The sequence below is a fragment of the Microcaecilia unicolor genome, chromosome 1, assembly GCF_901765095.1.
Source record: "Microcaecilia unicolor chromosome 1, aMicUni1.1, whole genome shotgun sequence".
Classification (NCBI taxonomy): Eukaryota; Metazoa; Chordata; class Amphibia; order Gymnophiona; family Siphonopidae; genus Microcaecilia; species Microcaecilia unicolor.
Window position 1 is genome coordinate 697,481,722 of NC_044031.1, and position 26,475 is coordinate 697,508,196.

Below are 26,475 nucleotides of genomic sequence, written 5' to 3' on the forward strand. Positions count from 1 at the left end.
TCCCGTCGCAGGGACGACCAAAGTTCCCGGGGTCATGTCATAGGCGTAGCAAAGGCGGGACTGGGGCGTGCCTAACAGATGGGCGTCCTCGAGCGATAATGGAAAAAAGAAGGGCATCCATGACGAGCACTTGGCCGACTTTACTTGGTCCATTTTTTGTTACGACCAAGCCTCAAAAAGGTGCCTGAACTGACCAGATGACCACCGGAGGGAATCGGGGATGACTTCCCCTGACTCACCCAGTGGTGACTAACCCCCTCCCACCCTGAAAAAAACAACTTTAAAAACTTTTTTTGTCAGCCTCAAATATACTCAGGTCCATCGCAGCAGTATGCAAGTCCCTGGGGAAGGGGGGGGAGGGGAGGTGTGTGTGTATAAGCAGAGGCATAGCGAAGGCGTTGACATCCTTCTATCAAACATTTTGGACATCCACAGGGACAGCCAAATTTCAAGGGCGTGGAGTGGAGTGGAGGAGTGGCCTAGTGGTTAGAACACTGGTCTTGCACTCCAGAGCTGGCCTTTTCAAATCCCACTGCTGCTACTTGTGATCCAAAATAAATAAAGGGGGTGTTGGAGGCATAGCAAAGGAATAGACATCTTTCTCAAAGAAACATCCAGGTACCTAACACCTGGACATCCTTCACCCATACAAAAAAAAAAACAAAACACATCCCTGACAAGCACTTGGACATTTTCACCTGGACTTGTGTTTTTTTAAGGTTGTAGACGGCTATTATACACGCAGCTTGTCTGCGTGTATGAAGCCGTCTTTGGCATGCGCAGAGCAGCTACGCATAACGCTTGGCTGCTCTGCACTGGCTTCCCCTCCTTAGGAAGGAAATCGTGTGCAAATGAGCTAACAGCAAACAGCTCATTTGCACGCGATTTCCTTCATGCATGCCCGTTCCTTTCCGAATCGCTAAGGGATCGATAAGGGAAGGGCTTTTTCCGTTCAGTTAGTGCATCAGTTAGTCCACTGCAGTGCCCCCTAGGGTGCCTGGTTGGTGTCCTGGCATGTCAGGGAGACCAGTGCACTACGAATGCTGGCTCCTCCCATGACCAAATGAGTTGGATTTGGTAGTTTTTGAGATGGGCGTCCTCGGTTTCCATTATCGCCGAAAACCGGGGACGACCATCTCTAAGGTCAACCTAAATGTTGAGATATGGGCATCCCTGACCGTATTATCGAAACGAAAGATGGCCGGCCATCTTGTTTCGATAATAGGGGTTTCCCCACCCCTTCGCGGGGACGTCCTGCAAGGACGCCCTCAGGAATACTTGGGTGCCCTGTTCGATTAAGCCCCTCTATGTGAGCCCAGGGAATTCCCATGCTGTGTTTCTAAATGTCTCAAATTTCCAAAGGGAACATATAAAAAAATACATTTAACTGAGCATTTAGGTTTCTTAATTAAGAGCATCCAAATTAATTTAAAGAATGCTGCATTGTCTAGGTTATAAATTGATACGGTGCGTGGACACTAATTGAGATATATGTGTGAATTCATATGGAGAATATTCTCATAAGCAAGAACTTTTGCACCATTTTCCCCAAGGTACATTTATAGAATCTGTCAAAGACTTCTGAGTAATAATTTTATACATTCTAGTATTGTAAGCGTAACCCCCTGGGGAATTGGTAATGGAGTAAACATTGGGGAATTTTCCCTCAGGGTAATACTAGTTCATAGCTGGCTCCTAGCCAGGGTGTTGGAAGGAGTGATGGAAGTTGTTGTCGACGGGGAGGCATATACCCAGTTGATTCGTCTGTGGAGAATGTGAATGGGTATAGATGTACTTAGGAGATATGAGAGAAAATAACACATCAATGCCTGACAGGGAACTGTAATTGGGGAAGGGCAATGGGGATAAAAGTGTCTGTCATTTTAAGTACAAGGTTGGCTGAACCCTCGCCAAGACCCAGGGAGTGTTTTGATTCCAGTGGGATATAAAAACAGGAATAGAAAAAAGGATCAGAACAGTAGTCCTTTGTCCAGGTGCCTAACCCTAAGAACTTAGCTGACATTCAGGACTGTCTTGAATGGGACCAGGGTTACATATTACATAAGTATAGCTCATCTTTTCTCCTCCCTCTCTATAAATTATTGCAAAAAAGGTCTACAATATCTGTATTACTCAGCTCTATAACAGTTTAAGAAAAATTTGTTGTTTGTTTGCTTACTCTGTCCAAACCATCCCACAGATCAAGATGGGCTAGAAGGGGCTTTGATGGCAACTCCAGTAGTTGGAACATGAGAGGGAAAGGAATGGGACTTGATATACCACCTTTCTGTGGTTTTTGCAACTACATTCAAAGTGGTTTACATAGTATATACAGGTACTTATATGTACCTGGGGCAATGGAGGGCTAAGTGACTTGCCCACAGTCACAAGGCTACTCCTCCACTCCAGTGCTGGGCAGATGTCTATGGTCTGTGTCCTTTATATGGAAAGATAGATCAGGATAGGTTGGAGTGGACTTCAATGGCAACTCCAGGAGCTGGGACGTAAGACCAGTACCAGGCAGATGTCTAAGTTCTGTGTCCCAAAAATGTCAAAGAAAGAACAGGATCAAGTATATGTATTTTATACCACATTAATTGTTGGTTTAATCATAAATTGATAATGAATGTGACTATTGGGCAGACTTGATGGACCATTCAGGTCTTTATCTGCCATCATCCTCTAAGTTACTATGGCGTTCACATTCAAAACGATTTAAGTGGCTGTTTAATCGCTTGCCGGGGCTAATCAGGTATATTCAATGGCAGTTAATGGGATAGAAGATACAATAGGCACAAACTAGAAATACAGTGGTGGAAATAAGTATTTGATCCCTTGCTGATTTTGTAAGTTTGCCCACTGACAAAGACATGAGCAGCCCATAATTGAAGGGTAGGTTATTGGTAACAGTGAGAGATAGCACATCACAAATTAAATCCGGAAAATCACATTGTGGAAAGTATATGAATTTATTTGCATTCTGCAGAGGGAAATAAGTATTTGATCCCCCACCAACCAGTAAGAGATCTGGCCCCTACAGACCAGGTAGATGCTCCAAATCAACTCGTTACCTGCATGACAGACAGCTGTCGGCAATGGTCACCTGTATGAAAGACACCTGTCCACAGACTCAGTGAATCAGTCAGACTCTAACCTCTACAAAATGGCCAAGAGCAAGGAGCTGTCTAAGGATGTCAGGGACAAGATCATACACCTGCACAAGGCTGGAATGGGCTACAAAACCATCAGTAAGACGCTGGGCGAGAAGGAGACAACTGTTGGTGCCATAGTAAGAAAATGGAAGAAGTACAAAATGACTGTCAATCGACAAAGATCTGGGGCTCCACGCAAAATCTCACCTCGTGGGGTATCCTTGATCATGAGGAAGGTTAGAAATCAGCCTACAACTACAAGGGGGGAACTTGTCAATGATCTCAAGGCAGCTGGGACCACTGTCACCACGAAAACCATTGGTAACACATTACGACATAACGGATTGCAATCCTGCAGTGCCCGCAAGGTCCCCCTGCTCCGGAAGGCACATGTGACGGCCCGTCTGAAGTTTGCCAGTGAACACCTGGATGATGCCGAGAGTGATTGGGAGAAGGTGCTGTGGTCAGATGAGACAAAAATTGAGCTCTTTGGCATGAACTCAACTCGCCGTGTTTGGAGGAAGAGAAATGCTGCCTATGACCCAAAGAACACCGTCCCCACTGTCAAGCATGGAGGTGGAAATGTTATGTTTTGAGGGTGTTTCTCTGCTAAGGGCACAGGACTACTTCACCGCATCAATGGGAGAATGGATGGGGCCATGTACCGTACAATTCTGAGTGACAACCTCCTTCCCTCCGCCAGGGCCTTAAAAATGGGTCGTGGCTGGGTCTTCCAGCACGACAATGACCCAAAACATACAGCCAAGGCAACAAAGGAGTGGCTCAGGAAGAAGCACATTAGGGTCATGGAGTGGCCTAGCCAGTCACCAGACCTTAATCCCATTGAAAACTTATGGAGGGAGCTGAAGCTGCGAGTTGCCAAGCGACAGCCCAGAACTCTTAATGATTTAGAGATGATCTGCAAAGAGGAGTGGACCAAAATTCCTCCTGACATGTGTGCAAACCTCATCATCAACTACAGAAGACGTCTGACCGCTGTGCTTGCCAACAAGGGTTTTGCCACCAAGTATTAGGTCTTGTTTGCCAGAGGGATTAAATACTTATTTCCCTCTGCAGAATGCAAATAAATTCATATACTTTCCACAATGTGATTTTCCGGATTTAATTTGTGATGTGCTATCTCTCACTGTTACCAATAACCTACCCTTCAATTATGGGCTGCTCATGTCTTTGTCAGTGGGCAAACTTACAAAATCAGCAAGGGATCAAATACTTATTTCCACCACTGTAAATATGGTTGCCAGGATCATGTACTCATGAATAATAACATAGTGTTCGCGCAAACCACACACAATCTCTCGAGATTGTGGAATGTGGGACCACTATTGTTAATATACTTAATGGCATAGTGCCACTGAAAATGCTTGGTTAGCATCTATGCCAAAACTGGCTACATTGTGGGCATTCTGGGGGCAAAAATGGCACTTAACCAGTTAAGTGCCGATGTTCATTACATCCAGGCTTGTAGCCCGCTAACACCTTACAGTTCTAAGTGGGTTCCAATCATAGAGACCACAACAAACGTCTGGGAAGCAGTAAAGATACAGAATTTTCTAAATAAATGGGTTTTTAAAAGCTTCCGAAATGACAGGACTGTAATAGAAAAAAACAATCCAGCAATATCTTTCCATAGATGTATTCCCTGAACTGCTAGTAACCCATCAAAAGGTCCTAACCTTTTCTTTCCTTTGACATTTGGAAATGTAAAAAAATTATCAATAGTACACATTTGAGCTCTATTTAGGGGTGCAAAACAAAAGTGAGCAAGCACTTAACCAGCTAGCATAACTGCATAACTAAGACTGCATAAAACACAGTCCTATCTTTGGGGTACTTTTACTAAGGTGCACTGAAAAATGCCTGCGGTAGTGTAGACGTGTGTTTTGGTCTCTTGGGATATCTAGGGGTCTAGTCTACTAAAAATGCTGGCTCCTCCTACATCCCAATGGCTTGATTTTGTGCGTTTTGCACTTGGATCTTTTTTTTTATAGACCAAAAAACAAAACGCCCGAATCACAAAACCTTGCTGAAAAAACAGTATTTTTTTTAAAAAAGATAGTTTTTCTTTTTTGAAAATGACCTTCTTTTCTATTCAGATTTCGAACATTTTTTTCTTCTTCTTGCTTTCCTCAACCAAAATTGGTTATTTTACCAAAAAGACAACTCTAGTCACCTCCCCGGAGTTTTACTGTCTGAACTAATACTTAGAACAAAAATGCTAAAACTGCAGGGGACTTGTTTCCATAAGCACAAGATGGGATGAAATCCTTTATAAATCTGATTTTTCAATATATTCTCACTGCTCCTAAAATCATAAATCACATTCACGTCTGCAATAAACATGGTGGGAAGTCTTCCATGGAACACAAAGGAATTGTTAGCAAAATCTGACATTGGATGCATTTTATTATACAGTAGGATATAAATTCCCCTCCCCCCCCCCCAAACAACAGCTAATTAATCTGCATACTGGTGACAATTTCAAGTAAAACAAAGTGCACACTGAGACAAGGTCAGAAGGAAATGGATGTTATTTAGTAGAAAACATTATTCTGTTTCAGTCTTACCCATGAAACTTGCAGGCATTTGTCTCAAGAGGCGGCAGATCCTAGGAAAGGTCATCAATCACCTTTCAGCAAGTGCTTCAGTCAAAGGCTTCATAAAGCTGAATGTGACACATGTTACTCTAGAACTATTAAGGAAAGTGCCTTATGTGGAACTTTACATGGAGATATACACCTTGTAAAGAAGTGATTTGGGGATGGATACTTTTGTTCTCGCTATATTTTAAAATCTATGAATGTTTATAAAGAAATCTATAGCTGTCATGAAGGTATGCTGTACTAGGAAAACTGCCTCCATATTTAACATCTGTGCAATTGTCTGAAGGGGTATAGAATCAAATGCATACACATGAAAATCCAAGGAATATGCTCTAATTTTCTCCCCTCAACTAAATACACTCAGAGCAGAGAATGACACAGAGACGGGGACCCGAGGTACCCACAGGGATGGGGATGGGGACAGAGCACGAGGGGACGGGGACAAACTCTGTCCCCATGTCATTCTCTACTTTGAAGGCTGTTAATGAATTGGACAGTTATTTATGTTTGAGTGATGCAGGTGATGATGTTTTCATTTTTTGGAAAAACAAGCAAAAGTGCTGGCCACAAATGGCAAAATTTGCATGGGGAATCCTGTACATTCCTGCTACCAGCACATCTTCTTAGAAGACATTTGCTATTGCAGGAAGGACTGTGGAAGACAGGAGAGCTAGACTGAATCCTGAGATTGTTGATGACTTATTCATCTACAGATGAAAAAATCATAACTGTTTTCATAGGTCATATTCCCCCCCGCACCCCCCCCCCCCCCACCCAGTGCATACAGAAGATTGTACTTTGCACTCCTAGACATTTTAGGTGGATTAGGGTTCCTTGGGATAGTAGAAGTCAGCAATTGTTGGGGTTGTAAGGTTAGAGGGTGGTGTGTGTGGGGCGTTATTATAGTTGCTCCATGGACGTAGACTGGGGGGGGGGGCGAGGGGGGCAATGCCCCCCCAAACGACGACGAGGCGCTGCCGCGCCAGTAGTTAAAAAAAAAAAAACAAGCAGGCACGCGCTCCTCTCCGTCCGCTTGGCTTCCCTGCCCTCTCTGTCTGCGTCCCGCCTTCCTCTGACCTCATTTCCTTTCGGGCTGGACGCAGACAGAGAGGGCAGGGAAGCCAAGTGGATGGAGAGGAGCGTGTCCGTCTACCCCTCTCTCTTCCTCCCTCCCTCCGGCGCAGGCAGCAGTCTTTTCCAGCGTTCCTGGCAGCGGTAGTGTTGTACACGCTGCCTTTGGCTCTGCCCCGAAGCCTTCTCTTCAAGTTCCTGTTCCCGCATAGGTGGGAGCAGGAACTTGAAGAGAAGGCTTCCGGGGCAGACCGAAGGCAGCGTGTACATCGCTACCGCTGCCAGGAACGCTGGAAAAGACTGCTGCCTGCGCCGGAGGGAGGGAGGAAGAGAGGGGGTAGACGGAGTCACGATCTTGGACCTCGCGGGGGGGGGGGGGGGGGGGAGGGCAGCAGATGGAAGATGGATGGGACTGGGAGGGGTGGGGAGCAGAGGGAAGGAACAAGAGATGGTTGGGACTGGGAGGGGTGGGGAGCAGAGGGAAGGAGCAAGAGATGGATGGGACTGGGAGCGTTGGGAGCAGAGGGAAGGACCAGGAGATGGATTGGACTGGGAGGGGTGGGGAGCAGAGGGAAGGACCAGGAGATGGATGGGATTGGGACAGGTCAGGCACAGCAGAGGGAAGGAGCAGAAGATAGATGGGACGGAGGGATGGTGAGCAGAGGGAAGGAACAGAAGATGGATGGGACTGGGAGGGGTGGGGAGCAGAGGGAAGGAGCAAGAGATGGATGGGACTCGGAGGGTGGGGAGCAGAGGGAAGCCTACTGGAAAGAAGACACTGCATAAACAGAAGACACTGGGACCAAAGCGAATAGAAAAACTAAATGATTAGACAACAAAGGTAGATACAAGTATTTTATTCAGAATTTATTAATTGAAATATGTCAGCTTTTTGAAATGTGCATCTGTGATATTTTGCCTGTAAATTTCAATTCCTTCTTCCATATTAGCATATTCATTTGCATATGTATATATGCAAATGAATATGCTAATAAGCTCTGCCCATATGCTAATATGCTCCGCCCATCCTTTGCCCCCCCAAATGAAACAGTCAAACTACGCCTATGAGTTGCTCATTGTTATTATTGTTTTCCATTTGCAATTTATAAACAACAGTTGCACAGCATATTGTTCCTTTTTATACTTGAATAAAAAGATTTAAATATAAAATCATAAGTGTTTGAGGCTTCTTCAGATGAGGACAGAGTCTGCGGGGATGAGGCAGGGATGGAGACAGAGCCTGCAGGGATAGGGTGGGGATGGGACAAAACCTGCGACGACAGAACAGAGACAGAACCCACAGAGACAGGGACAAACTTGTCCCCGTGTCATTCTCTAACCCAGAGGAAAACCTCTTTTTAATGTGATTAATGGTATGCATGCTACAGAAATTATGCATACTCTTAGCTGCTTTTGAGAAAGTGGTGTGAACAGGATAGTAGGCATGACCTGCTCTGAACCACTGCTGGTTTGCTCAAATAGCAGGTTCAAACTCTTGCAGTAAACAGCTCATTTGTTTCTTCACAAATATGCTCAGTTCCATACCATTGTGGCACCAGAGCATTGCAGACATATTAAACACAGGCTGGCATTTATTATAACCAAATGCTTTTCAGTACTGTCTTCTGTCTGTCTCTCTCTGTCTATTAGTATTAAGCTACATACATTTTCAGAATTTTTACAGGACAATGCCTAACTGGAGCAGTAGCTCTCAGTGAAGTCTTGCTCTGACTGTCCTTTACTTTTCTGGTCTCCCTGAGCCTCCTTACAGTCTCTGCTTCCTTTTGCATTCCCCTATGAGGAAGGACATCTTTTTCTGAAACAAGTGCCTAACCAAGGATAGTGTTCATGAAGACACACCTCTCCAGACTCCATACAGGAGCCTCCTGATGGTAAACTATCCCGGGAAAACTCTTCTGCCACATCCCCATGAAACAATCTCCATCAAGAAGGACAGAGAAACAAAAACACTCTACAGAAAACAGGAACAGCAAAAACTGGAGACAGCTAGGGGGATAATGATGTCACTGGAGCCACACTCTGGTTATAAACTTTTATTTTTCACCAATACGGCCATGTTTCAGCAAGTGCCTGCATCAGGGGTCCTTGTGTTTCAATAAGAGTAAACACAAGCCACCTGATATTCAGACCACAGGAGATAGCCACGTTGTCTCCTGCGGTCCGAGCTAAACCTAGATATTTAATGTCAGGCCGTTTCCAGTGACCGACATTGAAAATCCAGTTTAACTTTGGTCAGACTGACTTTGACCTGCTACGCTAAGACTGGCCAAAGTTATTCTACCTATTGTGGTAGCCAAATATGGCTGGTCTGCCTTTAAAAATTGGCAGATAGCAGGTTATACCGTGCGATATAACTGGCTATCTTTAAGCTGCTACCCAACAATATTCAGTGCTGGATAGCTGGCGCTGAATATTTATTTATTTATTTATTTGTTACATTTGTATCCCACATTTTCCTACTTATTTGCAGGCTCAATGTGGCTTACATAGTACCGTAAAGGCGTTTGCCAAGTCTAGTAGAGAAACAAATACAAGGTGATGTTGCGGGCGAAGAAGGTTCATGAGTTTCGGGCGCAATGGTGATAGAAGAGAGGAATATCGCCGGATAGCCACTTAAGTGCCATTTTAGCAGCCATTTAAAAAAAAATATCAGGTGGAATGTGTTCAAACCTTAGTCTCTCTATAATCAGTCAATCCAACAAAATAATACTACATCATTCAAAATGGCACTGAGTCACTCTATTTTAGCAGACCACGAAGAAGTCAGTTTGAGAAGATTTTCTCTTTCAATGCTATTTTGAATGATGTAGAGTAGAAGTATTTTGTTTATTTTGATTATATGAGTGGCTAAAGTTTGTGAACACATTGGGCCCAATATTCAGCACTATTTAACCAGCCAGGAATGGCTCCAAGCCTGTTAAATAGCACTTAGTTGGCTAAGTGCTAATATTCAGCACGAGATTGCCGGTTATCTGTGCTCAAGCTTAACGCATAGCGGCTAACCAGCTATACCACATGATATAGCCAGCTATCTGCAAATAATCAAGCACTGGTTGTCTAAGTTTAGCGGGCAAATTGGACTGCATAAATAGCAGTCCTATCTTTGCCCACTACTAACTTAACCGGCCAGCACTGAATATTCACATAGCAGGTTAGATTAGAGCCGGACAAAACAACCCCACATATTCAATGCCGGTCACTGGAAACGGCTTGGCATTGAATATCTGGGGTCAGCACTGGTGGTGGCAGCTAACCGTGCTGCCTACCACCAGCTGAATATTGAGGAAATTGTTTACTTACATTGAAAAACAAGGACTCATGATGTAGGTAGTTGCCGAAACACAGCCCAATCATAAGAATATAAGAATAGCCATAAATCAAATAGATTGAAAATTCTGCAGGAAACAAAACACATCTTGGAATCCCTATGAATTGAAATTCCATGTGTAAAGGGGAAAAGGATAGTGATAGGAGTGTACTACCATCCGCCTGGCCAGGATGAACAGACGGATGTAGAAATGGTATCAGAAATTAGGGAGGCTAACAAACTGGGGAACACAATAATAATGGGTGATTTCAATTACCCCGATATTGACTGGGTAAATGTAACATCAGGGCATGCTACTGAGGTAAATGTCCTCGACAAAATCAAGGACTGCTTTATGGAGCAGCTGGTTCAGGAGCCAACATGAGGTGTCCTTAGTGGAGCGCATGATCTGGTGCAGGAGATAATGGTGCTGGGGCATCTTGATAACAGTGATCATAATATGATCAGATTTGATCTCAGCTTTGGAGTAAATACACACAGGGAATCCAATATGTTAGCATTTAACTTTCAAAAAGGAGACTATGATAAAATGAGAAGAACAGTGAAAAAAAAAAACCTTAAAGGCAGGGCCACTGAGAGGGGGGGGGGGGGGGGTGGCAAAATTCCCTGGGCCCAGCCCTCCAAGGGGGGCCCGGTGCCGGGGTCTCTTTCCCTCTCCTGCTTGGAGCAACAGAGGGGCAGTGGGGGCGGTCCGCCCCTGCATTAAAAAAAATCCCTCAATCGGCAGCGCAGCGCCAGCGTGCAGTGCCTCGCATCTGGATGAAAGGAGCAGATCGGGCCTGGCCTTTCCTCACTGTGTCCTGCCCTTGCAGAAATAGGAAGTTACATCAGAGGAGGGCGGGACACAGTGAGGAAAGGCCGGGCCCGAGGCGATCTGCTCCTTTCACCCAGACACGAGGCGCTGCACACTGGTGTGGCGCTGCCGATTGAGAGATTTTTTTTAAATGCAGGAGACCAGGTGGCAGACAGAAGGGGGCTGTCGAGGGAGCTGAGGGTAGGCAGGTGGAGACTGGGTGGGGGGGGGGGGGGCTCAGATGGGAGAAGGGAGCTGGAGCTGGAACTAGGGTCTGAGAAGGGGCAGGAGGGAGAATGGGGTCATGCCTGGGGCAGGGGCAGGTGGGAGAACAGGTCTGGGGCTGAAAAGGGGGGGCAGTTGAGAGAAAGGGGCTGGGGCTGAAAATGGGGGTCATAATGCAAGACGTGGATGAAGGGGACTGGAACTGGGGGCTGAAAAGGAGGGTAGGTGGGATAAGGGGGCTAGTACTGGAACTAGAGGCTGAAAAGGGGCAGGGGCTGAAACTGTGGGGACTAGGGGCTGAAAAGGGGACAGGGAGAAAGTGGCTGGGGCTGAATCTCGGGACTGGTTGTGGGAGAAAAGGGTTGGGGCTGAAACTGGGGACTGGTGGTATAACAGGGCTGGAACTGGGGGCTGAAAGATGGGGCAGAGAGAGAGAGAGGGGACAGATTCTGGATGAGAGGGAGGGCAGACCCTGGATGGATGGGAGAGGCAGAGAGAGAGGGTAAACTCTGGATGGAAGGGAGAGAGAGAGAAGACAGTGGTTGGAAGGGGAAGAGCGAGAGGGCAGACAGGGGCAGGTGGTGGTTGGAAGGGAGAGAGAGGGAAGTGAGGCTCCAGTGACATCATTATCCCCCTGGCTGTCTCCGCATTTTGCTATTTCCACTTCATACCCTCACCATAGCTCCACCCCATTAACATCACCCTAGCCCTGTCCCACTTCATCCTCCTCGAAAAGCTGAATCACCAAACACCTAGCTCTACATATGCTGTAATACAGAATTCCTGAAAGAACACTGGGACAAAATTATTTATGTGGGAGATTGGAGGGAACAGTAAAAGTGGTGCCATAAGGCATACAAAGCACATTAAGCCTGCAAAAAGGTGGGAAAATGTGGGGTACAAATACAATAAATAAATAAATAAATATGTTTGTATGCCTTAAGCTACGTTTTATATGTAGCTTTTATTTATTTATCATCATTTTGGCATTTTTAATTGTTTGATCATTATGGATCAGTAAAGACCCCCGAGGAAGGATTTCTGCCGAAACACAGTCCATGTAAGATTTGTCCAAGTATCTTGTATTATTGGCTTGGACTTCTGGACTTTTTTTGCGATTGCCATCCTGGAACACTTTCAGGTGAATTTTCGAAAGAGAAGGACGCCCATCTTTCGACACAAATTGGGAGATGGGCGTCCTTCTCTCAGGGTCACCCAAATCAGCACAATCCAAAGCCGATTTTGGGCGTCCTCAACTGCTTTCCGTCGTGGGGACGACCAAAATTCATGGGGGCGTATCGGCACCATACCGAAGGCGGGACTGGGGCGTGATTTAGAGATGGGGGTCCTCGGCCGATAATGGAAAAAAGATGGGCGTCCCTGACAAGCATTTGGCCGACTTTATTTGGTCCATTTTTTTTTCATGACCAAACCTCAAAAGGTGCCTGAACTGACCAGATGACCACTGGAGGGAATCGGGGATCACCTCCACTTACTCCCCCAGTGGTTACCAACCCCCTCCCACTAAAAAAAACCATTTAAAACATTTTTCCAGCCTCTATGCCAGCCTCAAATGTTATACCCAGCTCTATCACAGCAGTATGCAGGTCCCTGGAGAAGTTTTTAGTGGGTGCAGTGCACTTCAGGCAGGTGGACCCAGGCCCATCCCCACTACCTTTTACACTTCTGGTGGTAAATGTTGAGCCCTCCAAACCCCCCAAAACCCACTGTACCCACATGTAGGTGCTCCCCTTCACCCCTTAGGGTGTACAGTTGTGGGGAGTGAGTTTTTTTTTTTTTTTGGGGGGGGGGGGGGTTGGAGGGCTCAGCACCGAAGGTAAGGGAGCTATGCAGCTGGGAGCAATTTGTGAAGTCCAATGCAGTGCCCCCTAGGGTGCCCGGTTGGTGTCCTGGCATGTGAGGGCGACCAGTGCACTACGAATGCTCCCATGACCAAATAGCTTGGATTTGGTCGTTTTTGAGATGGGCGTCCTCGGTTTCCATTATGGCAGAAAACCGGGGACGACCATCTCAAAAACGACCTAAGGACGACCATCTCTAAGGTCGACCTAAATTTCATGATTTGTGCGACCCCGACCGTATTATTGAAACGAAAGATGGACGCCCATCTTGTTTTGATAATACGGGTTGCCCCGCCCCTTTACGGGGCCGTCCTGCGAGGACGCCCTCATGATATCTTGTGTTCCCCCGTTCGATTTTGCCCCTCTTTGGTTGTTATCTTCCACCCCTTCTTTTGCTTGTACAAGTGGGCAGAGCTTGGGCGTATCTCCCAGTTTATATGTGTTGTTTATAGAATACTATAAGCTACATGTGTCACTTGGCATACCTAGGTGCGCCAACTTATGCCTGGCATTGACATGGCATACAAGAGGCCATTATAGAATTAGTGCTAAGCACACAGCATTGGGGGTCCTTTTACTAAGCTGTGGTAAAAGGGGGCCTGCACTAGCGTCAGAATGTGTTTTTGACGCATGCTGAGGCCCCTTTTCACTGCAGTGGGTAAAAGAAATGGCCTTGCGGTAAGTGAACGACTTGCCAGGCTGCCATTTGGAGGGGGGAAGCGCTTACTGCCACCCATTGAGGTGGCGGTAAGGGCTCCCAAACTAACCCAGCGGTAACCGGGCAGTCCGATTACTGCTGGGTAAGCACTGGAAATGGCATGCGCTAGGGGTGGGAAATACCATTGGGCTCCTGTGGTAGCCTGGCAGTTCCGGACTGGCATGTGCCAACCCTTTAGTAAAATACTGACAACACCTCAATGGATATTCAAATGCATAGAATTGTCCCCTATGTATTTGAATATCTCTTGGAGTGTTGTCAGATCCATCACTATGAAGTGGAAATGGTTTGACACCAACAAGAAACTGCCCTGACCAAGCTGTCCCTCCACAATCATTAGTCCTAAGATTGCTTAAAAAAATAATCTGCAGAAGTTTCTGACTAAGACTGGGGAAAACATTGACAAGAGTTTCAAATATGGGAAGGTGTCAAGAAGCAAGACAGTGCTGACGAAGATCCATATGATGTGCCACAAACCACTGGCAAAGAAATGTTTAAGGGACAGTGCAAGCACATGGGAAGTTTTGTGGTATGATGAGGCTAAAGTTGAAAGTTTTAGTTACAGTGTTTAGCTACATGTGTGGCGTCAAACAGACAAAGCACATACCTACATTAAAGCATGGCAATGACAGCATTAAGTTGTGGGGATTCTATGCAGCAGTAGGAACAGGGAGGCTTGTGAAGAATGAAGGTTAAGATAGATGATGCAAAGAAGAGATTAATTCTAGATGAAAACCTGAAGGAAATAAGATAGCTCTAGCACATATGAAATTTACTTTTTATGGGATAATAATCCTAAGCACAAAGTCAATGCAACAATGGAGTGGCTCAGCATGAAGAAAGTAAATGTCCTTGAGTGGCCCAGTGAAAGCCCTGAATCGAATAGGCAATCTGTGGCAAGACTTGAAGACTGTAGTTCACAAATGATTCCCTGTCAACTTAAAAGTATTTGAGTTGACTTTGCTGAGAAAAATGGACAAAAACTACTGTTGTGCAAAGTTGGTAGACACTTATCCTAAATGACTCATGGTTCCTATCTCTGCAACAAGGATTCCCATCAAGTTTTGAGTCAAGGAGTGTGAATATTTCTATAATTGTTCATTAATAATATTCCGACAGATATTCAGTTGGCGGTGGCCACTGTTTTTATGTCCGCCACTGGCTGTATTCCTGGATATTCAATGCCGGGCTATGTCTGCGAACTGGGATTGAATATCTGGTTGTATGTTGGCTGCTAAACCTTATGCGGTTAAGTGCAATATTTAGCCCATAAGCACTTAAGATGAACTGCATAAGATAGGACTGCCTTTTTATGTGACCCAATTTATGCAGTTAAGGGTTGAATAATAGCACATAACCGCAGAAGTGCCAACTCCTCCCTTGGAAAGACCTCAAGTTAGCCAGTTTTAGGTCCGGCGCTAATCGCAAATACTCAGCAGCACTAACTGGTTAAATGCTGCTGTACATTCACAGTTAGCCATGGACAAGTGATTTAAATGGCCAGGAGTCTCTTTGAATATTGGGCCAATTGTGTGGATCAGTGAAACAAAGTCCTACCTGGTACTTTAAGGCATTTGAAGCTGTATTGTTAGTCAGAATGTGAAAAATTTTGAAGGGTGTAAAGACTTTTGCAAAGCACTGCATCATGCCACTTGATGTTCAGTTGGTGCCGAGACAGACACAATTCTTCAACAGGCTTCAAAAAACCATAGAGCTCAATATTAAAAGGATTTATGCTCCTAACTTGGGAGCTATCCCCTGGATTCTATATAGGTCACCCGAAATTGAGCACCCAAATTTGGGTGCAGTGTCCAAATGGAGTGGAGGAGGAGTGGAAGAGTGGCCTAGTGGTTAGGGTGGTGGACTTTGGTCCTGGAGAACTGAGGAACTGAGTTTGATTCCCACTTCAGGCACAGGCAGCTCCTTGTGATTCTGGGCAAGTCACTTAACCCTCCATTGCCCCATGTAAGCCGCATTGAGCCTGCCATGAGTGGGAAAGCGCGCAGTACAAATGTAACAAAAGAAAATGCGTGCGCAAGGTGCAAATAACTATGGACATTAAATGGAGTCAATTAGCACTAATCTACACGCTATTCTATACCAAAATGCCTTGCGTGTAATCCAAAAAGAGACATTCCAAATATGTACAAATATGTAGGCGTAGTGTAGTGGCAATCCTAGGTCGGTTGCCACCCCGGGCGGATCGCCGCTGTGTACCCCCCCCCCCCCAATGGGGCAGCAGCATCCATCCCCCCAGGGTGCAGCATGACACCCTCCTGGCGCAATAACAACCCCCCTCCCCGGCGCATCAAGCCCCCCCCAGGTGCCGGGTGCATTCTTGGCTGCTGGAGGGTGCAGAGAGCAGCTGCGCGCCTGTCGGCTCCACTGGCTCCCGGCTCCCTCTGCCCCAGAACAGGAAATAACCTGTTCCGGGGCAGACGGAGCAGGGAACCAGCGGAGCCGACAGGCACACGGCTCCTCTCTGCACCCTCCAGCAACGTACATCCAGGGCGGACCGCCCCCACCGCCCCGCCCTTCCTATGCCACTGGCATACTATTATAGAATGCTGAGGTTACGTGCCCAACTTGCAGACCAGGATTTACACCACATCTCAGCTGGTGTAAGTCCTCCCATCGAAATCTGAGCATGGGAATCCACTTTAAGCGCTATTCTGTAACAGGCACTCAGACCGGACTACCCTTTACAGAATAGTGCTTTGTGTTATTTTTCCTGATGCCTAAATTTCAACCTTGTTTATGGAATCTGGCCTAAGCTTCTAAATGAACCTCTCTGAAAATTTACTAGAGCTGAGTGCATAAATTTTTACTCAAAATTTCACTGAACTTTTAAATTTAGGAGCATAAGAATGGGTGGCAACAGGGGAGGATTTAGGGCGGGGAAAAGAAGTTAATAGCTTAGAAACTGATTTTCAGCACTAAGCTCATAAATATAGGCAAACAAATGGCAGGCCTATATTTTATAAGCAAAACTTTTATGCTCCTAAATTAAGATGAACTTTCAGTGGAAAAGGGCCCTGTGCTAGCGGCGGGGGCCATGTAGAAACGGACAACATAATGGAACATTGGGGCTAGTTGAGGAAGGCTATTAGAGTACAGGTCTTCCTCCTTTCTCTAATGTATTTGCTATATTGAGGCCCTAATGGTTGTTTTATTCTTCATGTTTTCCTTGGGAGCAAGTCTGTCACTATTCATGGGGGGGGGGGGGGGGGGGGGGGGGGGGGAGTAAGAGGGAGGGTGGGGAGGGTAAGTATGGGGGATTGTTCTTTTATTGGTGTTCAATAAAAAAGTGTTTAAACATACTGCATTCTGAGGCCCTTTTTACCGAAGCGGGTAAAAAGGCCAACAAAAAAGACATGGCCATGCAGTGATTGCTCTTACTACTTGACCATGCGTAGAGAGCCTTACCACCATCCATTGAGGTGGCGGTAAGGGCTACCATGCTAACCCGGCAGTAAACAGGTAGCACACGGCACTGCCCGATTACCCTCAGGTTAGCGCTGCACTAATAAACACAGGTCGATTTTCCCTAGCGTGGGTAATGTCGCATGCTGGGGCTGGAGCTACCGCTGGTGCCAGCGATGGTCCAGAAGTACCTCCAGATTGGCGTGCAGTAAACCCATGTTGGGCTTAATGCCACTTTGTAAAAGGTCCTCTAAGTTTGGCATAAATTTAGGAGCTCAGTGTTTTCTGAATATGGGGCCCATAATTTTAAAAGCACCTACGTACAACGTTTTCACCTTTAATCACCTGTAACACTAACATCTAATACACCAAGATCAAAGTGGGTATTTTACTTTTGCTACAGGAGAACAGAAAAGAGAAACAGTACTTATTTGATGCCCGGATAAAGAGGGGCGCTAGTCAGGTCTAGTTGCTCACATACTGCAGCAGTAATACATCATCTGTAACAATAAATCATGAACAGGATGAGAGAATCTTTTGTCTCCAGATGTTGGGGAACGTTTCCTCCCTTGCTCAGGAAAATCGCTCTGTGTATCTGATAGAGAAGTAAAAAGTAGACCATGTTCTAAATTTCTGAACAGGTTATTCAGCTCTTCTACACTCAGAAAAGGAGCCACTGAAGCTGCTTATTATTTGCTAACCTGGTCTTTCAGAATTAATTTTATCAACCAGAGATGTGGTGAAAAATAAATAATTATTGTGCACTTAGTTTCTTACCTGGCTCGCAGGGGTTTGCCCTATCACTGCCTCATAGGGTGGAGGAAGGTCAGATGGATATAACATTCCAGGGCTGTTAATAGCAACTTCATACAGAGCACTGAAGGGAGAATGCGGAAAGTCCAAATGAAGCCCTCTAAGTAGAAAATAAAAACAATGAATATATAAAACAGTTGCCTTTGTGCCTGATTAGTACATCACTTACAGTGTCTGTGTGATTAGTGCTAGTTTCTATGCCAACACGTCAGGAATAATATATTTTTTTCTAAATTAATGACAAACACACCACAAAGCATTTCACAGAATGTATTGATAATAAATTTGACCCCCTCCCCCCTCCCGATATTCAGCCGGCAGCAGGCAGTGTGGCTAGCTGCTGGTGGCGGCGCAGACCCTGGATATTCAGTGCCGGGTCATTTCCGGTGGCTGGCATTGATTATCCGGGGTTTTATTGGCTGGCTCTAATTTAACTGGCTATGTGAATATTCAGCACTGGCTGGTTAAGGGGCCCTTTTACTAAGCTGTATCCAACGTGCGTCAATTTGGAACTACTGCCCGGCTACCGTGTGGCCCGGGCGGTAATTCAATTTTTTACGCGCATCCAATATGTTTATCAGAAAATATTTTTTCTTTTCTAATACGCAGCACTAACCGGGCAGTAATCGGCAGTGTACGCATGCTGACGATTACCGCCCGGTTAACGGTTGAGACCTTACTGCTAAGTCAATGGCACACATCCACTTTGGGTCTGAGACCTTACCGCTAAGTCAATGGGTGGCAGTAAGGTCTCAGACCCAAAATGGATGCATGCCAATTTTTATTTTGCTGCACATCCATTTTTGCCCCCCCCCCCAGGCCTTTTTTACAGGTGCAGTGAAAAATGGACCTGCGCGCATCCAAAACATGCGCCTACACTAGCACAGGCCATTTTCAGTGCACCTTAGTAAAAGGACCCCTAAGTTAATAGTGGGCAAAGATAGGATTGCTATTTATGTAGTCCAATTTACCCGCTAAACTTAGCAGGCAAGAGCTTGAGTATTCATGGTTAGCTGGCTAAGTCACTTGACATAGCTGGTTATCGGCTAGCCACTAAGCACTATCATTCAGCAGAAATAACCAGCTATCTCGCGTTGAATATTAGCACTTAGCTGCCTAAGCGCTATTTAATCGGCCAGGAGCTGTTCCTGGATGGTTACATAGCGCTGAATATTGGGTCCAAAGACTTCATTCACTAGGCATTTGTGAATGAAATCTGGTATAAAACTCTAAAGCATATTCTACTCTAACAGACAAAGAACTGCAGATTAGGGGTATGCATTGGAACTTTTTCCTCTCTGCTTCATTTTTCATGTCATTTCTGGGATATTTTTTCTTTGATTTGTTGTAAAAAGATTTTCATTTTGGGTGTTATGCAATCAATAGCATCAACTATTTTTCAGCAACTTACATTATTCTTCAGCAATTCACAATATTAATCTTCAGTGGTACAATCATTCTTCAACAGTGCACATCATTCTTGTACAGCTTGCACTATTCTCTAACAGGGTGGCTATTCGTCCACATTTCATACTATTATTTTCCAGTGGCACAATTATTCTTCAATAGTGCACATCATTCTTGTACAGCTTGCACTATTCTCTAATAGATTGGCTATCATCAAACAGTTCACACTATTATTCTCCAACAGTACAATTATTTTTCAGGTAGTGCATATGATTCTTGTACAGCTTGCACTATCAGAGTGACTATTCGTCAAGAGTTCACACTATTCTTCCATAAAGCTCTCACTGTTTTTCAATAGTGCACATGATTCTTGTACACCTTGCACTATTCTCTAACAGTGTTGCTATACATCAACAGTTCACATTATTATTCTCCAACGGTACAAATATTCTTCAATAGTGCACTAATCCACTCGCCTCCACCTACCCTCCTCTCCTCTTTCCTCTACACATTAATTGATTTGTTTGCTTTATTTTTGTCTACTAGATTGTAAGCTCTTTGAGCAGGGACTGTCTTTCTTCTATGTTTGTGCAGCGCTGCGTACACTTTGTAGTGCTATAGAAATGCTAAATAGTAGTAGTAGTAGTTCACATCATTCCTGTACAGCTTGCACTGTTCTCTAACAATGTGGCTATTCGTCAGCAGTTCACACTATTCTTCCACAAAGCTCTCGCTGTTCTTCAATAGTGCATATGATTCTTGTACAGCTTCCATTATTCTCTAACAGGATGGCTATTCATCAATAGTTCACACTATTATTGTGCAATAGTACAATTATTTTTCAATAGTGCACATGATTCTTGTAGAGTCTGTACTGTTCTCTAAGAGTGTGGCTGTTTGTCAACAGTTCACACTATTATTCTCCAATGGTACAATTATTCTTCAATAGCGCACATCATTCTTGTACAACACATATTATGAAAGAGTAACATAGTTTATTTGGTACTTTCCAAAGCACCTTTCAATTAAACAGCAAAATGATTTACAATTAATTAAGAAGAAAACATGAACTGTAAAGCCTACAATGAGAACCAATAATCTCACTAACCCACCTCACCAACCCACTCAGTTATGAAAACCCACCTTCTACACCTACCCTAATCACTCCCTTCTTTCTTCACTCTTCTCTTACTTAATCTCTACACCATACTAACTGTATCTGATATCCTGGTTCGACAATGCTAACAAAAATATGTAAGCCACATTGAGCCTGCAAATAGGTGGGAAAATGTGGGATACAAATGCAATAAATAATAATAATAATAATAAAAGAGGAAAGTAAAAAGAAATTAGCCATTGCTTTACTGATGACATCCAAGAAAGAAAATCAGTGTTTTTTTAATCCTTGAGTATAATGTTTCCATACATAACTATGAAGGCAAAGCATTCCATAATATGGGTGCTATGAATGTAGACTGATGTGTGGACTAAAGCTGAGCCTGACAAAGTGTAGAGAGATGGCAAAGGTTATTGGTTTGTGATCGAGCCAGGCAAAAAGTAAATGGTAGTAGATGCACAGCCAAATACGCCGGTGTAGTATTTCTCATAAAGAAAACAGTGCCATAGATATCTTTTTTAGGGTACCCGATCAAAATAACCCCGACAAAATGAGCTGCAACCAAAAAAAAGCTCCCGAGATAATAGCCCCTGACATAACAGCCCCTGTCAAAATGGCCTGCCCACAATATAGCCCTTGACAAATTAGCCCCCTGACAAAAGGGCCAGATCAAGTTGCCCACAATATGGCACAGCATTTTTTTCTAGGGGGCTATTTTGTCAAAGGTTATTTTGTGGGAGGGTCCATTTTGTCAAGGGCTATTTTGTTAGAGGCTGATTTGTCAAGGGCTATTATGTCGGAGTGCCCTTTTTTAGACTTCCCTATGCCACATGAAGTTTTGCAGTGAAATAGAGGAGAGTTTGAAACAATATATTCACCTCTGTGCTTCTATTACAGGTGTGCAGGTATACTCAGGTGGATAATAAGGTGGAGGTGGTATTGGAGGTATGAATTCATCAAAATCCAAAGTCTGGTGGAGGATGGTTCCATGGGGTGTCATGCAGTCCGCATTTGTGGAATGTGACCTGTGAGGCAGAAACTGAGAGGAATAAAAAAAACAATTTATTAAGATTATTTGTTAAGTTCCTCTTAATTTATTGACAACATAATTTACACAGCTCTGGAGAGACGACTCTTTTAATGATGACTTCAAATGTATACTTTTAAGACTAGGCAGGAGGCTTAACAATAGTTGACAGTAATGTAGGGATGTGAAAAATGGAAAGGATATAAAAGCTACAAAGAATCTCTCTCTCTCTCTCTCTCTCTCTCAGAAATGATCAGTTTTGTACTGTCAAACCAAATCATTTTCCAACAGTGGGTGCAGAAACAGCTTTTTTAGTTTTGGAAAAATTCCTTTGCCCCAATCAGCAATTTTCTTCCAAGACTGAAACCAAAATCCTTTGTTATGGATTAAAGTTGAGAACAAGTGGGCAGATCTTGATTTTTCAGCTCCTGTTACCACACATTCTGAGAATTTCTTGTCAAACCTTGTAGCAACAGTAGGGTTGACTTGTCTGGCAAGGCGTACAGAATGAGCCAGCCAAAAAATACCTTTAAAACTGTAAGACAGTTTAAGTAACAGCGCTAACTATGGACCATGGGAGCAGGTGCAAAATTATGTCTTGGAACTGATACAGCAATTGATTAAACATCCAAGCAACCCTTCAGAACGCGTGGGATCTCAGTCAAGGAGGGGGTCCACACCGAGGTGGCAGAGGCAGCAAACATGATTTACTTTTAAATAAGCTGCCATCCTGTCTCCTTCCAGCTTTTTCTAATAAAAATAGCTGTGAGAGAAGTGCATAAGCACCTCACATTTTACTGGTAGAAGGCATATGGCAGTGTGTGTATGTGTGTGTGTGTGTGTGTGTGTGTGTGTGTGTGTGTGGGTCTTATGTGTTTCTCTCACTGCTGGGAGAGACTGTTACTGAAGAAAGTAATAGAAAGGCAGCATAACTATTTATTTAAAAGTGTTATGTTTGCTGCTGCTTTTTTTTGGGGGGGGGGGGAGGAGGCTGGGAGTGCTGGGAAGTGAGAGGGTGTTTATTTTCTCATAAGTACATAAGTAATGCCATACTGGGAAAAGACCAAAGGCCCATCAAGCCCAGCATCCTGTCCCCGACAGCGGCCAATCCAGGTCAAGGGCACCTGGCAGCTTCCCAAACGTACAAACATTTTATACATGTTATTCCTGAAATTGTGGATTTTTCCCAAGTCCATTTAGTAACTCTGCCAAGCTAACCGCCTTCACCACGTTCCCCGGTAACGAATTCCAGAGTTTAATTACGCGTTGGGTGAAGAAAAGTTTTCTCCTATTTTCTCCCTACTGGGCAACCATGGGGGCCCCTCAGCAAAATTTTGCTTGGGGGACCCTTTGAACCTACATTACTGTCTGAACATAATATTCCACCCATTATTTTGAATGTATAAAAGCACACACACTATAACCATGCGTGTACTTTAACCCATGGTGGGTGGGGGGAGGGATGCAATAATTAGCCTGTGATTTTATGCAGAAAACTATGGGTTTGCCTACATAAATAGCTTTGATTATTCTCCCCTTAAAAATGTGACTGTTTCTGGGTTCACATGCTTCTAAGTTTGGTTTTATTAATAAGAATTCTTTAGATATTCATTAGGACAGTATCTAATATAATAATTTGTACCTCAAGGTTCTCTGGCTGGCTGTCTGTCTGAGTACATAACATCTTGGTGATGTCAGCTCGCCTCCAGCGTTCCCTTCCGTCTCATTGACCCGCCCTGGCGTAGAGACGAAATGACATCAGAGGAGGGCGGGACACTGAGAGGGAACTTTGGAGGCGACGCGAGCCCAGCCTGCCTGCCGCTGCTCAGATGAAGGGGAGGACAGAATCACAGGACATCGAGGGGAGGGCAGGGCAGAGGAGAATCGATGGACATGGATGGGATGGGAAGAGAGGAGAGGAGAGAATCGTGGGACATGGATGGGAGGGCAGGGCAGAGGAGAATCGCTGGGGAGGGCAGAATCGTGGGACATGGTTGGGAGGGCAGGGCTGGGCACAGGACAATCGCTGGACATGGAGGGGAGGACAGAATCAAGGGACATCGAGGTGAGGGGAGGGGAGGGCAGGGCAGGGCAGAGGAGAATCAATGGACATGGATGGGATGGGAGGAGAGGAGAGGATTGCGGGACATGGATGGGAGGGCAGGGCATGGGAGAATTGCTGGACATGGAGGGGATGGAAAGTGAGGGGAGAATCTCGGGACATGGAGGGGAGGGGAGAATTGCAGGACACGGATGGGAGGGCAGGGCACAGGAAAATCGCTGGACAAGGAGGGGAGGACAGAATTGCAGGACATCGAGGGGAGGGGAGGGCAGAAGAGAATTGCTGGACATGGAGGGCAGGCCAGAATCGTGGGACACTGAGGAGAGGGCAGGGCAGAGGAGGATCGCTGGAAATTGAGGGGAGGTCAGAATCGCGGGACATGGAGAGTATGGGAGGGGAGAGAGGAGAAATCGCTTTGACGAGAGCCTTCCTAGGGCCCATTTCATTTTTGAAGAAACGGGCTTTGTTGCACTAGTATTGTTATATTTTTTTGAACAAAAAGCTGTCCTCATTTTTTTTCAGTTTTATATTTTTGAGGAAATGTGCCAAAATACCAATATATTAACAGCTAACGCGGCTTAGTAAAATGACTTCTTAAAGAACTATACAACTATTTATTTAGGGCCCTGTTTACTAAGCAGCGTTATTGGCACATTAGCATTTTTAACGCACGTTAACTGTGTGCACGCCTACACTATCCTTTTAGGTATCTACATGGTTAGTGCATGTGCTAATTGTAGGTGCGTTAAAAACGCTAACACACCTTAGTAAACAGGGCCCTTAATGCTTATGCAGTCCTACCAGTACTGTGTTAGTTCCCCTTGAAATTTCCTCCTGTTCTGATGAAGCTAAATTTTGAGGTGACATTAACCATGACCAAGATATCAACATTTGGGAAAACTAGCATGCAAGACTGTCTCACACACTGTCAGTGCAGGCAGGCCACACCCTATCACTGCCCATATCTTGCCCAGAAACCGCTCTTACCTGCACTGACCAGCACAGGATTTTTAACATGCTGGATGGTTTTAGTGTGCGAGAGCTGTTAGTGTGGAGTTGAAATAGTTGCTTAGCAGGTTTGTAAACATCCTCCTGAACGCCTGTCCTTTGGCACAGTGAAAACTGGCATTGATTTGGCAGTATACATGACAAAGTGATGTAATGCACTGGGGATATATCATATATACTGATCTATAAGCAGGGCCACCGAGAGACAGAGCCAGGCCCAGGGCAGGGCCACCTCAGCCGCAGCCCCAATCGGGCTGCTGCCACCCCCCCCCCCCCCCACCTCCTTACCTTCCTGCGTCTGCTCCTCCCTCGGTCTGTCACTCTCTGCTCCTGTGTGCTGGAACTTGGGTTATCGCATTTACACAATCACCCAAGTCCCGGGTTATCACATTTACGCAATCATCCAGGCCTCGACACACAGGAGCAGAAAAGAGACAGACCGAGGGAGAGGAACCTTCTGCCTGCCTCCGGACAATTTCTAACAAGCCCCCACTACAGGGCAACACTACCACTGATTTCCAAGCACAATTCTGGGTAGCTAACTCAAAAAATTGTTTTATTTATTTAACTGACAGTCTGCCAGAATTTCTTTTTATTAGAATGTCATATTTTGTTCTTTTTTTTCTTTTTGTGTTCGATTTTACTGTCAGTAATTTTATTGACAGCAACCCTAATACACTTTCGGTGTCTGTATGGTCAATTTGCCAAGTGAGATTGAATCTCTCAAACAAAAAACTAATCAATTTTTGTATTGTCATAAAAAGAAATAAAGGGGGTCTTTTACTAAGGTGCGCTAGCGTTTTTAGCTCACACTACAAATCAACTGGCGCTAAACGCTGAGACGTCCATTATATTCCTATGGGTATCTCAGCATGTAGCATCAGCCGATTTTAGCTAAAAACACTAGCGCACCTTAGTAAAAGACCCCCATAGGGACAAAGGGCCAGATTCAGGGGTCCTTTTACTAAGGTTCGCTAAAAAATGGCCTGCAGTAGTGTAGACGCGTGTTTTAGGCACACGCAGAATCATTTTTCAGCATACCTACAAAAAATGTCTTTTTAAAATTTTTACGGAAAACGGACATGCATCAAAATGAAAATTGCTGCATGTTCATTTTGGGCCCGAGACCTTACTGATCTAGCCGTAAAGTCTCACACGGTAACTGGGCGGTAATGACCTACACGTATCAAATGCCACTTGGTGCATACCTAATACGCATGTCGGAGAATAGAAATTATTTTTTGGATGTGCGTATCGGATGCGCACCAAAAATGAAAATACTGCAAGAGTCACGCAGTAGCTGGGTAGTAACTCTGCTGCACGACTAATATTCCGCCAATGTCATTATGCTCATATTTGCCCTCTCCTCAGGTCACTTCACTGGCTTCCTGTTTCCGCATACAGTTCAAACTCCTCTTATTGACGTATAAGTGCATTCACTCTGCAGCTCCTCAGTACATCTCCACTCTCGTTTCACCCTACATTCCTCCCCGGGAACTCCGTTCACTGGGTAAATCTCTCTTATCTGCACCCTTCTCCTCCACTGTTAAGTCCAGACTCCGTTCCTTTTACCTTGCTGCACCAGGTGCCTGGAATAGATAGACTTCCTGAGCCGGTACGTCAAGCTCCATCTCTGGCCGTCTTCAAAGCTAAGCTAAAAGCCCACCTTTTTGATGCTGCTTTTAACTTCTAACCCTTATTCACTTGTTCAAAAACCTTATTTTATCATCCTCACTTTAATATTCCCTTATCTCTTGTTTGTCCTGTTTGTCTGTCCTAATTAGATTGTAAGCTCTGTCGAGCAGGGACTGTCTCTTCATGTTC

The 26,475-nt window shown here is 44.9% G+C and overlaps 1 protein-coding gene across 1 annotated transcript in view; it reads right to left on the reverse strand.

Moving 5' to 3' along the window:
- The window catches only part of FAM189A1 (family with sequence similarity 189 member A1), an 842,971-nt gene that overhangs the window by 39,522 nt on the left and 776,974 nt on the right, over nucleotides 1-26,475 (reverse strand). The window contains exons 6-7 of the mRNA XM_030188559.1: nucleotides 21,433-21,593; nucleotides 17,995-18,130 (exon numbers count right to left, since the gene is read on the reverse strand). Coding sequence (XP_030044419.1) covers nucleotides 17,995-18,130; nucleotides 21,433-21,593 — 297 coding nt within the window. The remainder of the gene's footprint in view (nucleotides 1-17,994; nucleotides 18,131-21,432; nucleotides 21,594-26,475) is intronic.